The sequence below is a fragment of the Oreochromis aureus genome, linkage group 3 (genome assembly GCF_013358895.1).
Source record: "Oreochromis aureus strain Israel breed Guangdong linkage group 3, ZZ_aureus, whole genome shotgun sequence".
Lineage (NCBI taxonomy): Eukaryota > Metazoa > Chordata > Actinopteri > Cichliformes > Cichlidae > Oreochromis > Oreochromis aureus.
The window spans coordinates 4,030,483-4,047,440 of record NC_052944.1 but is presented as its reverse complement, the minus strand read 5'-3'; the positions used below and the strand labels follow the sequence as shown (position 1 = coordinate 4,047,440).

The 16,958-nt window shown below is 46.7% G+C and overlaps 1 protein-coding gene across 1 annotated transcript; it reads right to left on the bottom strand.

Annotated features, from left to right (window-relative positions):
• Positions 1 to 876: 876 nt before the first annotated feature.
• Positions 877 to 16,242, bottom strand: LOC120438768 (NACHT, LRR and PYD domains-containing protein 1-like). The gene is made up of 3 exons (XM_039609197.1): positions 15,739 to 16,242; positions 1,525 to 1,698; positions 877 to 1,334 (listed from the first exon to the last, which is right to left on the bottom strand). The coding sequence occupies exons 1-3, from the start codon at positions 16,149 to 16,151 to the stop codon at positions 1,298 to 1,300; spliced, it is 624 nt and encodes a 207-aa protein (XP_039465131.1). The 5' UTR covers positions 16,152 to 16,242; the 3' UTR covers positions 877 to 1,297.
• Positions 16,243 to 16,958: the final 716 nt, after the last annotated feature.

Here is a 16,958-nt window from a genome sequence, read left to right as displayed (position 1 = left end):
TTTATCATAAAAACAGGACAAAGACTTGAAAAAGTCGTGTTTTTCCTTCCAGGAACCACATGGCTTCACTTTTAAAGGTGAAGTGTGAAAGAAACGGACATATTTGAAGTCCAACACCTTTTTCCAGTCACATGATTAAAGCAGACAAACTACAAGCTCATTTTCATTCCAACAAGTCATCTTCTGACCTGGACTAACAACACTGGTCTCTATGTGCAGCTGGCTGTGAGACCAGAGCTCAGGGAGCGTCTACAAAGTGCAACACTGAAAGAACATCACACACTCATTTGCTTCCATCATCCAACCTGAAGAGGAAACAGAGACGGCTCCCCTTCAAAGTAAAAGCTGCTCCTTTTGGACACAGTATCAAAGAAAGTCTACAGTATAACATAGAAAAGACAGAACAAAGTTTTGGTTGTTTTTAAATTGTGCAGAAATGAAACTACACTAAGCTCAATTATGTGACAGACATTTCATCCCATGTCAGTTTGGCCTCATCCTGGGCCGGATTATCCAGCACACACTCTGACCACAGGCCCAGGGGCCACGCACAGCTGGGCTCCATCCAAGAGACAGGAAACAAACCAACACAATAATAAAAAGCACCATGTGATCTTCTTACATCTTCAAGACAAACATAGTAAAAACATATTTGTTTCCTGATAAAATGATGTGACAGGTAGAACAGAGTAAAGTGGTGGTGTTACAGCCTTTCTCCCCTCTGCTGCCGAGGCTGTTAGTCTCTCCCAAACTCAGCTACAGGACTTCCAAATGAATGAAAGCAGCAGAAGTGGCTTTACAAATGAAAGAGGAAGAGGAGAAGAAGAGGAGAGGGAGGCCACCCTGACCATCACTCCAGCTGAAAACATCACACTTCCATTAAAGTTGGTGAGAAAATGTTGAGCAGGATGAGCTGCTGGCTAATCTGGAGGCTGTAGCAGCAGCTCACAGTCACAGTGGATTTCCACTCATGAAAAAGCTCTGGCTGCTTCATTTCTCATCTCATATCAGAGACTTTAGTGAAGCTGTACTGTGATGCTTCCATATTCCAGTGAGGCCTCCAGAATGATTTCAGCTGTTCTGTACACACACTGTGTGCCCTGTATGGCTCAAAGTCTCTGCAGCCTGTTTTTATCTGCTATCATCAGATCTTCATCATCCTCATTCACATCCCTCACACACTCTACAGCCTCATCAGCACTGACTTCATCTTCACTGACTGATGGAGCACAACATGAACCTGTGGAGGCTGAAACACTGTCCTGACAAACATCTCCCCGTCACCACTCCACTTCTGTCAGCCTTTAAATGAACCCTGCTCAAGTCTGTCACTTCTGTTTGGAGTCAAAAGGAAAAACTTTTGCTCGGTCGTTTGGAAAGACACAACATTTCTGAAAGCACTCAAACTTCTTCATGTTTGTCTTCAGACACATCCTGAACATTTAGGAACTAAAGAAAGTTTGAAACATCAATCAAAGACCTAAAATATAGAAAAACAACAACAGCCGCAGTCAGAGAACTCACCTCAGAGTCTCCAGTCGACAGTTTGGACTCTCCAGTCCAGCACACAGAAGCTTCACTGCTGAATCCTGCAGGTTGTTCCAACTCATGTCCAGCTCTGTCAGGTGGGAGGGGTTGGACTTCAGAGCTGAGGCCACAACTTCACAGTGAGACTCTGAGAGTTCACACCAAGTCAGTCTGTGATGATAGAAAATATAAAATGTGTTATTATAAAAGCAGAAAATCTGCATCATAAACACAGACTGAATGTATATGAAGACAAAACAGAGTGAGGTCATAGTCTGATGAACATCTGCTCTTCACATCTGTGCTTCAGCTCCTCTTGCTGTGTTTGACATGACACAACGATTGAGTCTCTCTCAGACCTGCAGACTTTTAATGAGAATCTTTGTTTGGCTTTAATCTGCAGATGAAGGAGGAAGATGGTGTCACATTTAGGCTTCCATAATGTCCACAGTCTGTCACTGAGATCTGATCCAGAGTCAGAGTGAAGACACACATTTGGACTGTTTCCTGTTTTCAATCTGACTCCAGAACATTTTGAATGAGTTCAGCTCAGTGAAGAGTTCCAGCTGGAAAGATGATCTCTGTTTGCTACCTGCTGCTGTCAGGTACGACTGTTCACTGTTAGGATGCCTGGGTCGTTCACCCAGAGGTTTTGAGTATATTATATTATTTATCATTTCTAGTCTTTGGTTTCTTTGTTAGAGTTCTGTCTTTTGGTTTATGTCTCTGTGTAATCCTTAGTTGCTGTCTCCCCTGTCGGCTATATCCCCGTGTCCAGTCAGTGTCTGTGTCTGCCCTGGTCCCATGTCTCTGTTCCCTCTGTACAGTGGCGTGTTCAGCGGGGTGGCCTGGGGGGGCACAGGCCACCCCCCGAACTAGACTGGCCACCCCAGGTGCCACCCCGGATCTAAAACAATAAAATTCAATGAAATATCAAATGTACGATTATGTTTTCACAGTAAAGCTCAGATATCCGAGTGTAAGTGAATGCAGCATGGGCTTTGCACTATGAGTGTACGGTTTTTACTAAGCTAACTACCTTTAATTTAATAAACTCCCACCGTAAGGGTGTGTTTTGACTGATGAAACTATGTCGTACTCAGGCTCTGACATCGGATTGCTGCCTTTTATAAGCTTTATTGTACAAGCATAAGCTAACACCAGTACAGTAACCGTGCCTTTACAGAAGCCAGGTAATCAACTGAAAGACACAAAATAAACAACCATACAACATTAACAAAACAACCCTATTAATGACAGTACAGTTTGGTAACAGTCATTCATAGCCTTAACATGTCATTTAGTTAACACAGAAACTCACCAGCTCGGCTTCACCAGTCATAACAACAACATCAATGAAAAGAAGATCCGGCAGGTAGGATCTATGAGCGGATTTTAACACATACTATCACAGACTAACATAAATCACTCCGCCTTAAATAAATTTGTCATTTAAAACAGATTTGGGTCTGATTAATAATAAATCACAACAAAGCAAATTGGCATGTTAAAAATATAGGAAAAAACCACACACCTCCCACTTGGGCTACGTGCCAGACTAAGTAGGCCACAATAACCAGTAGCGTACACATATATAGAAAACAAAACTCTTATAACCGTCTTTAAACAAGTTGGTCTCCACACCAAAGAGTCCCCAATCTGTAAGTATTTCTCAGGTACTCAGGGGGATGAACCACGTCCCTCTTGCTCCTCTACTGGCAGTAACACCACCAACCTCCTTACGTCCCTGTGGAGAATGGTGGAATGACATGGTTCCCTGTCCTTCCTTGCCTGGGACCAGTTGATGGGACGACTACAACAAATCCTTACTTTGACGTCCCGAACAACACCCCGGTCATCTGCTTCTGCCTCCTCCACACGGCCCAGCTTGAAGCGGCCTCTAAGGGCATTCTGATCTGCCACCCAAACAAGGTCCCCAACAGAGACATTTCTCGCCGGGGCATGCCATTTTTGCCGAACAAACAGGTGCGGCCCGGCCAACTGGCTCCAGCGCCTCCAAAACTTGTCCACTTCCACCTGGACTGCTTGCAGATGGCTGAATGGGTAGGCAGGGAACTCGAACCCCATGTTGTCACCCCTGGGCCCTGCCCGACCCAACAACAAAGAGTTTGGTGTCACAACATCTACAGTTTCTTCCTGAACTTGAGCTCTGGCCCCGATAGGCCTCTCATTGGTGAGGTTGGCTGCCAAATAGAGGAGGGTTTGGAATTCCAGAACAGTCAAGTTCCCCTCCTCAAAAATGTTGCTCAATGCCCTCTTCAACACGTGAACAGCTGCTTCCGCCGCTCCATTCCGATGAGGGGAGTCTGCTGGACTAAACTCCCACATCCAGTCAGACCCAACCACAGCTGCCCTTCTCTGGATCTCTTCTTTGTCGATACTACCAAGGAAATCATAGAGCTCCTTCAGTGCAGGTTTAGCTCCCACAAAATTGGTCCCCTGGTCAGACCAGAGTTTCTTGGGGTGACCCCTCAAAGCAGTAAACTGCTGGTAAGCCTTCAGAAAGCCCTCAATCGACAAATCTTCAACTACGTCTGCGTGAACTGCTCTTGAGGCCATACAACTAAAAACCACGCCCCAAACTTTCTTCTTCACTCGTCGCCTTACTGAGTCTCTGACACAATACGGACCAAACAAGTCCAAAGTAGTGTACTCGAAAGGGGCTGCTGGCGTAGTGCGCATGGGAGGATGATCACTCATCACCTGAGTGCTTAGCTTGGCTCTGCACTTTCTGCAACTTATGCACGAATCAATCACCTTCCGTACGATCCTGGGACCTTGAACTACCCAGCCCCTCTTCCTCATCCGAAGAAGGGTGGCAGAAACACCTTCATGGTTGACATAATGGGCATCCTCAGCGAGGAGAGAGCTTAACCGACACTTGTAGGGGATCAAAGGGACCCCGGACCTCTCCTCCTCAACGGATTGAATCCGGCCATGGCACATCAAGAGCCCCGTTGTTTTATCGTTACGCACAACCAGGCGGTTGAGCGTCGTCGTAGGGAAAGTCACACCTGCTTGGGCGGCGAGACATAAGTCCTGAAACGCCTCTTCACGCTCCTGGGCCGTGGGCACTGCCTCCCACTTTAATCCTACAGCAGTTTGACCCCTGCCAGACAACCAAAAGCGCAAGGCTCTGCGGACATAAGCTATGACCCCACAGAGCTTGGCTAGACAATTGAACCGTGAAAGATCTACTTGATTTATCAAGGCTGAACCCCAGTACTCCTTGATCCTGCAAACACTAGAAGCAACAGAAGGAGACCCCACAGTCTCACAAGAAGTAACCTTGTTCCTGAATGGTAACAACTCTGGGCTTATTTCTGTGAAGGTTCTCAGTCATCCAGGTCATCGTAGACTAAGGAGCTTGGAAAGAAAAGCGTCTGGACTTCTTGAGTTGCTTGAAGACGTTTCACCTCTCATCCGAGAAGCTTCTTCAGTTCTAAGGATCAGTGGTGGAGAGTCCCAGATTTAAACCTAGTGGGAGTTTCCCCCCCAAAGGGGGACAAAGGACCCCCTGATGATCCTCTACCTAATCACATGAGCCAAGGTGTGAAAGCGGGTGTGGGTCCTAATCAGCCAGAGTTTTGGGTGAGCTCATTGTGAAACCTGGCCCCACCCTATCATGTGATTTCCTGAGGTCAGATGGCCCAGGGTGTGAGTGGGCGTTAAGGCGTCTGGGAAGGGATCTCAAAACTGGATTATAGATGGCAGACAGTTGGTGTCGTAAACCCCCGCCTCTGTTCAAAGATGGTCGCTCACAGTGGAGCGGGACTGGACTGGGAGCTGGGACTCTCCACCACTGATCCTTAGAACTGAAGAAGCTTCTCGGATGAGAGGTTAAACGTCTTCAAGCAACTCAAGAAGTCCAGATGCTTTTCTTTCCAAGCTCCTTAGTCAACTCTGGGCTTACTCGACCGCCGACCACTGCGTTGACACTATCAAAACCATCTCTGGAGTAGTCTGCGCCATTTCCTGCGACCTTGTTAAGATGGCAGAAAAAGCCTTTCTTTGGAGTCGACTGATGACTTCTCTAGTCCCAGAGGCCACCTCTGCAGCCGACTTTATGGGCCATTCCTCTATTGGCTTGGTCAGGAACATGGGACCGGTCTGCCATGAAGAGTCCTCACTAAGCTGCTCAGGGGAACATCCTCTTGTGACCAGGTCAGCCACGTTGAACTGGCCAGGAAGCCACCACCAGTCAGTGACAAGCCCGGCCTTCTGTAGCTCGCCCACTCGATTGGCAAAGAAGGTCTGGAACCCGTAACTCTCTCGTTGGATGGCGCCTAACACAGTCTGACTGTCCAGGAAATGGTACCAACGATCTATTTCTAACCAACTGTACTTCAGAAAGTAACCTTTCAGGCGGGTGGCAAACACAGCTCCACAAATCTCTGCCTTGACAGCATCTCCCTTTTGTTCGATTGGAGTCAATTTGGCCTTGGACTCCACGAGCCGAGTCCTGACCCCTTCAGAAGTCTCCCAGCGCAGGTAAAGGACCGCTCCGTATGAATCACAACTCCCATCAGAGAATGTAATTCCCCAGGGTTTACCCACCCAGCCGGATGGCGTAATACTCCTGGGAAAGGTGATGGTACTCAGCCGCGCGTACTCCTCAAAGAGCTTAATCGCTCTCCCACGTAGTTCACTAGACAGCGGCTTATCCCACGTGTCCTTAGTCAGTATCCCGGCCTCCTGAAAGGCTCTTCTGACAAGAATGACACCTTTCTGTTTCAGGGGCGTCGCCAGACCAAGGGGGTCGTAGAGCCCTGCTACCTGACTCAGCAGCATACGACGAGTGAGGGGATTCGGCGTCTTCTCCCCTATGTTCTCCTCAGTGAGGTCTACTTGAGTACGCATCTTTTTCTTTCTCGTGGAGAAGTTAATAGCCACCATGAGGAAGAGCTTGTCTTCTTCCACGAGATAACCCAAACCCAACGCCTCGTTGTCCTCGCTCCGCAGCTGGTTGGGCAACATGATGGTTTCAGGTTCGGCAGGAACAGCACCTTGCCTCCCACTAAAGCCAGACCACACCCAAGGCTTGAGGTAAAACCCCCCATACTTGAGAATGGTTTCAACCCCCTCCAGGATCTCGCTCAGTCTCTCAGGGTCGTTGTGGGACACAAGGATGTCGTCCACGTAAGTATCCTCTTCAATGACACGTCTTTCTTCCACCCTGTTAACAAACTGTGGCAGGAGGGCAGTCTCTCGCATGGCAACCTGGGCGATACAACCTGCAGGCTTGTCACCCATGTTCACACGCACTACAGCATAATCCTTGATGTCCTCCTCCGGGGAATGCCTCCACAAGAAGCGGTGAACATGCACCTCTTGGTCCTCCAGCCACACAGAGTTATACATTTTGGAGACATCCCCTATCGCCGCATGCTCTCCCTCTCGGAAATGGAGCAGCACTGCCCTAATGGGATTCAGAACATCTGGGCCCTTCATCAAGATGCTGTTCAAACTAACACCTCTGTACACCTGGCTGCTGTCCCAAACGAGCCTCACCGGCGTGGTGTTGGAGTGTGGGTTGGGCGCCATCAAATGGTTTATCCACCACACGGCTCCTTTCCACTCGTCCAACACTGTTTGGGAAAGCTGGATAGCAGCCCCCCTTGCAAGCATGTCACACACCTGCTTAGCATAAGCTGCCTTCCATAGCGGATCTTTCTCGAGGCGCTTCTCTGACTTCAGGAAAGTCGCCTCCACAGCTTTGCGGTTGTTAGGCAGGGTGGCAGGGTCTTCTTTCCAGGGATATTTAGCATCCCAATGGGGCTTGTCACTATGATTGTCACTTAGCTTGAAGGTCAAACCTCCTCTGATGATCTCCAACTCTCTTTCATCAGCAAGTGACATTTCCTTCCCTCCAGGGGCGCACTTCCCGCAGCGGCAACCGCCGCACACGGGGTCACAGGTGGCACCAATACTGTCCCACTGTAACCATTTGATGACCTCAGCGTTGGATGTATTCGTGGTACCGACCTCTACGCTGTTCTTTGGTTTCGGGTAACAGTTACGAAGGGCCGCAACTCTCTGAGACCCTGTCTTCATGGAGCACGCGAAATGGGTTGATGAGAAACGTGCAGTCACCTCCACATCTTCCAACAGATCTGGGTGTGCGCCACTGATGGTTTTCCCTAACGGACCATCCCACAGAACCAAGTCACCGCACCTCATCATTCTCTGGGGGGCTAGACGACCCTCTCGGATGCTGATGAGTAGCTCAATCTTTTCAGGGCGGATCAGTTCCCCCGGCTCGACGGAGCCTGGGAAGAACTTCTCCAGGCGCTCCGAGTCCACGACGTGACCCACATTGGCGATCTCTTCTAACCCATAGCAAACCATCTCATGGAGTCGCCATGTCCCCTTCTTTGTGGCTACGTTTATGCTCACCAGGTATCTCTTTGTCTCTACTTTTGCCTCCATGCCACCAACACCATGAACAACTAAGGTGATTGGCTCACCAGTCAGGCCAAGCCTGTCCACTGCCTGGTGGGTGATGTAGTTCGTGTCAGAGGCTAAATCGATGAGTGCTCCAATCCAGTCTCCCCTCTTGGTAGTGACATCCAACAACATCATGAGGACCGGGAGCTCCTTCAGACAATTCTCATCTTCCGAGCCTCTGCTAGCACACAACTTTGAAGTCACTTTGTTTGTGCAAGCCTTTCGAACAGCCTCCAACTGCTCCGGGGACAGACCTAGACCAGCAAACACAGCCTCTTGCTCTTCCGTTGGGCCACGGGGTTCTCTCCTTTTCCCCCCTTTGGTCCCTTGCCTAGCTGAATCTTTCCTAGTTGGGGTTTTAAGACACAGGAAGAAATGGTGATCTGATGAGGCATCACCCCTTCTGCATTCCTCATTACGACATAGAAAGTTTTTAGTACACGGGTCTTCACTCCCATGGGAGTCCAGACACCTGGGACATACCGTGGTCCTTTTCACGTAAGCTCTCCGCTCTGACGGGTTGGCCCTTTTAAACGTCTTACAGCGGTATAAACGCCCTGTATGACCCTCTTCGCCACACAAACAGCAAGGATTCTGTGACAGCTCACCTCTCGTCTCGCTTGCAGTAGCCTTGGTGAACTAACGCCTCTCCATCCTCCGATCTGGTCTCTCCTTTGGTTTCTCACGGGGGCTCGGATCAGCTGCCCTGGCAGTATTAGACTGTCTGATGGATTGCAACTGCTCCAGTTGCACCAGGACTGTCTTCTGATCTTTCAGGAACTGCCATAGCTTATCAAACCGGTTCTGTGGACTGACATTGTTGACAGGATCACATCGGTACAAAAGCCACCTTTCCTTCATACTGTCCGGCAACTTACTCTCAAGTGAGCGGATTACTAACTGATTTTTTATGGCATCTTCACAACCTAGGTCTATTAGGTCCAACAGCGCCCTCTCCACAGCTTGGATCAACTGTAAAACCTCTCTGGGTTTGTTGTTGCGCACGCCTGGTAACTCCTGTAGTTCAAGCACGATGTCGTCTGCTATCTGTGATACGTCACCATAACAGTCCTCTAAAACCCGGAAAACCTCGCTCGCAGTACGGCAGTGAGACAGCCTAAGTTCACATTTTACTGGATCAGCAATACTGTCCATCAGGTGGAAGAGTCTGCACTCTGGGGAACCTGTGGGTTCCGCTAACGCTTGGAGGGTCCCCCAGTTACTCTTCCAGCGCCAGTAGCTCCTCCTGTCCCCAAAGAACTTAGGTAGGCTCAGCGGTGCAAGCGCGATCCTCGTTCCGAGCGATCCTTGAGAGACGGTCGACGTGCTCTGTCCTGCCCCAGCGCCATCGGGTTTCACACCATGTATTCCTCGAAGCTGCTGTGGCGTGCTTGAAAGGCCAGGGTTGCACACAGGACTCACGAGTCTCTGGGATAGTGGTCCCTGTGGTGGCGCTTGAAGGGTTACAGTGGAAGGACTTGCAGCTCGTGCTCCATCGGGACCACCTGCATCAACGACTTGGTTATTACTGTCCACTGCGGCACTTTGGTATGCAGCAGGGTTCACGTCAGCATCTAGCGCACCATCGCCATGCGCTGGGCCATCTTCTCCACCGGTCGCAGCGGGCCCACCGGGCTTGCTAGTGCTGGTCGTCACTCCACCGTCAGCGCCACCTTCATCACTGCCTTCACCTTCACTACTAGTCCGGCTCCTAAGGTCGCCACACCCAGATCTCTTTCTCCCATCCAGGGCGGTAGCCAGCACCACCATAGTTACTCTCCTCCTTTCCTTGAGCTCTTTGAGACAAGCTCGCATAACATTCACCTCTTTCTCTGGAACATAACGATCCCACTTAAGCACAAACTCACTTAGAGCTTCCTCTCTGCCTTCCACAGCAGTGAGCATTGAATCAAACTGATCCTGTTTTGTTTGACCTGTTTTGAGCGCCTCCACCTGGCTAATCGCATCTTTTAGGTCAACTCTTAGATTGTCAAACTGACCTGATGCACAACGGGACCATGATGCTTCCTTTAGTTTCATTTCTGTGGTCTGGTATTTTGAGCGGCAGTCCTGCAGCTTCTTCTCCACTTCAGCTATTTCTGCTGCAAACCCACTTGCATCTCCTTCTTCCATAGCAGCAATGTAATCAAAGCTGCTATCACAAACCTCATTATAACTGTCTTTGAGTGTCCTACATTCAGACATTAGGTCATGTATGTTTCTATTGTTCAGCACTTTGGTCAGCCTTGTGTGTTTTTAAAGTGCTATATAAATAAACGATGATGATGATGATGATGATGATGTTCAGTCAGAAGGTCAATGTTAAAAACAATGGAATTGGCCTTCCTAGTAAAAACTGCCTGCGCAGAGGACCGCCTTTTCTTTAATTCTTCTCGGCATGCCATGCCATGACTTTTCTCCTCGTTTATTACTGGCGTTATTTCTTCGCCCTCAACAAAGATGGCGGCGAGCCACTTCCGGTCGCTTAGCGGCTAGTAACTGAAATAAAAGTTTGTTTTCGGCGGCTGGCTTATCCTATGCCAGCGCCCTAATAGTCCCAGCAAAGAAATCCACACACAGTCTCTCACGTACGAGGGCTTGACGGTGTTTTGAGAACGAAGTCAGGTCGATCGGCCGTGACGATCGGCCGGGCTCCGTCTAATCGCTGGATTCTCCGTAGTCGACACAGACCCTCCTCCGCTTCTCCGTCGCAGGGACTGGCTAAGTGTTGATTACTGTACGGTTTTTACTAAGCTAACTACCTTTAATTTAATAAACTCCCACCGTAAGGGTGTGTTTTGACTGATGAAACTGTGTCGTACTCAGGCTCTGACATCGGATTGCTGCCTTTTATAAGCTTTATTGTACAAGCATAAGCTAACACCAGTACAATAACCGTGCCTTTACAGAAGCCAGGTAATCAACTGAAAGACACAAAATAAACAACCATACAACATTAACAAAACAACCCTATTAATGACAGTACAGTTTGGTAACAGTCATTCATAGCCTTAACATGTCATTTAGTTAACACAGAAACTCACCAGCTCGGCTTCACCAGTCATAACAACAACATCAATGAAAAGAAGATCCGGCAGGTAGGATCTATGAGCGGATGATAACACATACTATCACAGACTAACATAAATCACTCCGCCTTAAATAAATTTGTCATTTAAAACAGATTTGGGTCTGATTAATAATAAATCACAACAAAGCAAATTGGCATGTTAAAAATATAGGAAAAAACCACACAATGAGCATCATGTTAGCAATGGTAGGAGAGCCAAGCACGAAAGACGGCACTGGAGAAAACAATTTTTCGGCGAAAGATTAACAGGTTAACATTGCTGGACTGGCCATCGGGCATACCGGGCATTTGCCCGGTGGGCTGATGACTTATTTATTTATTTTTTCTGTAACGGCATGAACAATGACAGGTGGTGGATTGACCAGATGCTGGCCGATGTGTAAAAATAACTCAGTTGTTTGGTGGTGGCTATGTCGGAGCTTCCACAGCGGCCAGCAGGTGGATGAGGGAAGGGGAGGCAGGAGGAGGAGAGACCCGAGGCAGATGCCAGTCCGAGTGTCAGGTGAACTGAACTTCAGGTAAGAAGTTATGACCTGCAGTCTATCTGGGTCAGATATCAACCAAGTTTAGGTGGAGTTTATTTTCGTTGTGCTGACTTTTTACAGTCAGTTAGAATAACTCGTACTGCGTACTAGCTAGCATGACGGAGTTTCTATACAGCTGGGTGGGTGCTATGATGTTACTGACAGTGAACTTTATTTTATTCATAAGGTTAATTAGTAGAGTTGCCAACCGCCTGTAAAAAACGGAATCGTCCCGCATTCAGAGAAAATATTACATGTTTCGTACTGAGCTGAAAGGGAACACAGTTTGTCCCGTACTTTAGCTATAACGAAAAAAAGACACAAAGCTGGATTTATTCTGTCTTTATGCTGTACAGCTGCCTCTTCTCTCATTCTCTCCCCTCTCTCTCCTGTTGCTACTTCAATCATGAAACTGATCAACGATCAGCTGATCGGCTTTTCTCTCTTGTTTATGTATCGCCCACTTTGCGCCAGAAAGAGGAAACCAGCGGATGTCGCGCTAAACAGCAGAACGTTTAAGCTTGATCAGCTGCTGTAAGAATTTATTTAATATTAATTTCTAGTATCAGCTGATGTTTGCTGTAGCCACAGCTGTAAAGCTGCTGGTCATGATGTCTGTTTGGATATGTGGTGAGAGGGAAACATGCAGATGAAACCAGGAGATGTTCTTACTGAATCATCAGAGCTGAACAGGTGATGGAGAAACAGGTTTACCTTTTAGGGGACATGAATGAGTTGAAGTTATGAACTGTTTCTGAGAGACAAATAACACCAGGATCCTTTTCTAAGTAGCTGACAGCTGGTAACTGTGCAGGGGCGGGTCTAGCAAAGTCTTGCCAGGGGGCCAGGTAGGGCATTAACAGGGAAAGGGGGGCACAAAGAAATACTTTTCTTTCTTATTCTCATTTAAAATGTCTCGCTTTTATTAAAATAATTATCTGAATCTTGCGAACAAAGTTTTTATCTGACGTAAATTATATAGAAATCATACATATAGAGATTGAAAATGTGACGTGATTCAGGGGTAAAACCCCAAAGGATTCTGGGAACTTGTGGCAAGAGGTACTAGCGCACGCAGGCTTTCAATTGAAATCAGTTACACAGCGATAAAAAGAAACACAAAAAATGTCAAGAAGCTGTTGTATTATTAACTGCAATAGCCGGTCGTATGACAGCCACGGGAAGCCCACGGATAAAGAGATCGGTTTTTATCGGATTACGTCGTGGAAGAGGAATTGTTTAAGCCATGTTTCCAAAGTAACAAAGAGCCGACGGATGGTCTGGATATACCAAATATAACGTCTCAGAACACTCCAGCTCACATGTTAGTCTGCTCCAAGCATTCCCACAAAGGTCAGTGTTTTGTAGCAGTTAATACGTCATTTTTCTTAACATAATTGGTGATATAGGTTACAAGCAAGTCTGGCGCAGAACAGAAATTGTCGCGCTATGCTGCTTTGTTTATTGTGCATAAATAGTGAACTGTCCTGACAGAATACTGCATTTCACTTCTGTTATTACCACGGTACATTGACAAAAACATATACTTTTATTCACAGGATAAAACAGTTGTTTTGTATCACTAATTGCCCAGTGCGATTACAACATACAATATTACCATCACTGCTACATTTCTGTAATGCGTACCAGAAATTATTTCCACTATTAATTACTTACCATCGAGCTCAAAGGTTATATTAATAAACGGTTAACGATTGTGTATTTATGACGACGACTTGTGAGACTGGTAAAATTAACTCTGGTCGTACGATGGTCTTTCGTTCTACACGGTGCATTTCAAGGTCCTGTACCCATCCGTCGGTAAACTGTACTTGGGCTTGTTGCAGTGACCTGAAGTTACTAAACTTTATGAGATTATGCGCTCACTCCAAAAACTATATAATTATAAATATGAGCGTGGTGAAAGTTGGGCAGCACGCTAACGTCTTTTGTCCACTCTGTGTGCTCGTAAGGGTCTGACCCTCTCACTCCTTTGATTTTTTCCTCGTATCTTTTCTTTGACTTTTCATCAAGTCTGTCTTTATACGGACCGGCATTGTTCTCCTCTGTTTTGTACATTCCTTTTTTGGGGGGCAAAGAAAAACCAAGAAGGTATTGGAACCGGAGAATGAACGTTTTGCAGTGCTGCAAATGCTTGCATTTGATGCGGTACTTATATATACCAACAAGACAGTGTACATCACTGTCACAACAGCGTTTGTTTTCATTCAAAGGCTTTATGGCTTTAATACCTGGTGGGCCGGTCTCTAGTCAAAATGCCCGATTTTTTGTCCCAGTCCAGCCCTGCAGGTTAATACTGTCACCATGCCAGCTGACTGTATTTCATCATCAGCCAGTGTTGTTCTTTATACACCACTATTACCAAAGTTTAACATAAAGTATTTACTTGCTTTCAGGTTTCATTTAAATGTTAGTCTTTTCATTTGTTTCCCCACTTTTTTCCTGTTTCAAAACAAACACCAGTTTGTGAGAAGATTATCTTCTTTTTTTAATAGGCAGATAAAGTTTTGCATTGGCTAATTTGCCAATTGTATGTTAAAAATGTTTGTATTTTAATATTCAAAAATGTTTTTGCCCAAAACATATGTGCCTTATATATCAGTAAAAATACTATGCAAATATTGCTGTCCTTGAATGCTGAATAAACACTGACAAAGGACTGATTGTATCTCTTGTACTTCATCAACGCAGTATCTAAAAACTTTGCACCGTAGTGGTTAAAACCTCATTCTAATAAGAGTTAAAAGCGCATTCGGTTATTTCGTTTATAGGGTTATTGAATTATGGTTAACAGTTGGTAGAATTTTTTTTTTAACATTATCACGTCTGCCACCCTTCTCCAAATCTGTGCCCCTATCTGCCCCCCCCAACAAAGAATTTCTAGACATGCCACTGCCTCTGTAGTGCCTGTCTGTGAGTCTGTGTCTGCAAGTTCAGTCTGTGTTACTTCCTGTTTTACTTTGAAGGTCCGGGTCTTATGTGAATGTGTCCTGCTTTGCTTTCTTGTCTTGTTAGTTCTGATTTCTCCCAGCTGTGCCCTCCTTCTGTGTCTCATTCCCCTCGTTACTTCAGAGTGTATTTAAACCCTGTGTTTCTTTGAGTCGGTGTGGCGTCGTCCCTCTTGCTGTGTGGATCTCCCTGTGAGTTTTAGGTCATTGTTTCGCAGTTTAGCTTAGTTTACTTTGTATGCTTGTTTTTCTGTGACCAGCAAATAAAGCTGTGATTTTGAGTTCATCCTTTGAGTCTGAGTGCCTGCATCTTGGGTCCAACTCCTGCCTGCCACACAGCGTTTCTTGACATTCACGTCCACACGCAGGAAAAACCTGCTGACTGTTACCAAACGGAGCAGAAATCTCATCACTGGACAATAATGATGAATGAACTCAGAGCTGCTGACATCAGGTCTGATTTCAGGGGAACTAAACACAGAAATGATTGGCTCATTTTAGCTTTCTGAGCCATTATCTGCTGGTGTGTCGCTAGTTGGCAGAAAATGATTTGTATTCCTGTTCAGGGCTTCAGTGTTTATGAGTCCAGATCCAGGTGACAGCAAGTCAAAATGATGTTACCTGTCTGTGTCCAGCAGCAGCCTGTATTCACTTTGAATATTGTTATAACCTGACATGGATCAGTTTGTCTTTGATTGGTTTGTAAATGTCACTGTTTCCATTGGACCTGAGTGACGGTACAAAGACAGAGAGGGAGAGAAAGGAGAGAGAGGATGGAGACAGCAAAGAGAGAGCAAACACAAACAGGTGAGAGTGGACAGGTGACCAAGGTCAGCAACCAATCAGAGAGCTTCTGTTTGACCCACAGTCACTGATGATGACTGCACATAACCAAGCAGTGTGTTACTCTGATATCAAATATGGATCCTGCTCTTCTAATAATGATCATCAGATGATATTATTGTGTTATTTTGTAGCTGAATACGATGTTTGTGTGATTATCAGTGAAAGAAGCAGTGAGGAGGATGGAGAGAGAGAGAGGACAGAGGGTGAAGTTAGAAACACTAAAAGGATTTTTCATGGATTTCATGGATGATTTGAGTGATTAAACTACTAACCTACACTGATCAATGATGTTAATGATCACATCTGGACTCACCCAGCCTTTCTGCAGTTCCTCACAGCTGGAATCAGTCTCAGTCGTCCCCGCTCTGATGTGTTGTACTTCAGCAGGTCCAACTCATCCAGAACCTCCTCTGACATCTGCAGCATGAAGGCCAGAGCTGAGCACTGGATCTCAGAGAGTTCCTTCTCTGACTTCAGGAACTCTTGGATCTCCTGAAATAATGAGAGGTGGTTCATCTCCATCAGACAGTGGAAGATGTTGATGCTTCTGTCAGGAGAGATTTCATCACCGCTCATCTTCTTCAGGTTGTTGATGACTCTCTGGATGGTCTTTGTCTGACCCAGCAGACCTACTAAGAGTCTCTGGTTGGACTCCAGACAGAGGCCATGAAGGAAGCGAACAAACAGGCCCAGGTGGCCATTTTTACTCTGGAAGGATTTTCTCATGACTCTCTTGAGAAACCCATCCAAAGAGGTCTCTTTATATTTTTTCCCAAAGAAGTTCTTCAGCACCTCTGTCTTCCTGTTGGTGAAACAGTGGAACATGTAGACTGCAGCCAGAAACTCCTGAATGCTCAGATGAACAAAGCAGTAGACTGGTTTCTGGAAGATCACACACTCTCTTTTGAAGATCTCTGTACAAACTCCTGAGTACACCGAGACCTCTGTCACATCCAGACCACACTGCTCCAGGTCTTCTTGGTAGAACATGATGTTTCCTTTCTCCAGATGTTCAAACGCCAGCCTCCCCAGCTTCAGAAGAACTTCCCTGTCAGCCTCCGTCAGCTCCTGTGGACTCGTCTCATGTCCCTCATGGTACTTGTTCTTCTTCCTCTTTGTCTGAACCAGCAGGAAGTGTGAGTACATGTCAGTCAGGGTCTTGGGCAGCTCTCCTCTCTGCTCTGTAGTCAACATGTGCTCCAGAACTGTAGCAGTGATCCAGCAGAAGACTGGGATACTACACATGATGTGGAGGCTCCTGGATGTCTTCATGTGGGAGATGATTCTGCTGGACAGCTCTTCATCACTGAATCTCCTCCTGAAGTACTCCTCCTTCTGGGCGTCAGTGAAGCCTCGTACTTCTGTTAGCCTGTCAACACATGTAGGAGGGATCTGATTGGCTGCTGCAGGTCGGGAAGTTATCCAGGCGAGAGCCGAGGGAAGCAGATTCCCTGGATGAGGTTTGTCAGCAGCTGGCTGACTGATGACTTCTGTGTGACATCAGACAGCAGCTTCCTGTTGGTGAAATCAATG

Coding starts and splice junctions, on each gene's coding strand:
- LOC120438768 (XM_039609197.1), bottom strand. CDS start 16,151: ATGAGAAAATCCTTCCAGAGTAAAAATGGCCACCTGGGCCTGTTTGTT. Junction 1,699..15,738: donor AGGAACTGCAGAAAGGCTGG/GTGAGTCCAGAT, acceptor CTATCATCACAG/ACTGACTTGGTGTGAACTCT. Junction 1,335..1,524: donor TGTCGACTGGAGACTCTGAG/GTGAGTTCTCTG, acceptor GACTCCAAACAG/AAGTGACAGACTTGAGCAGG.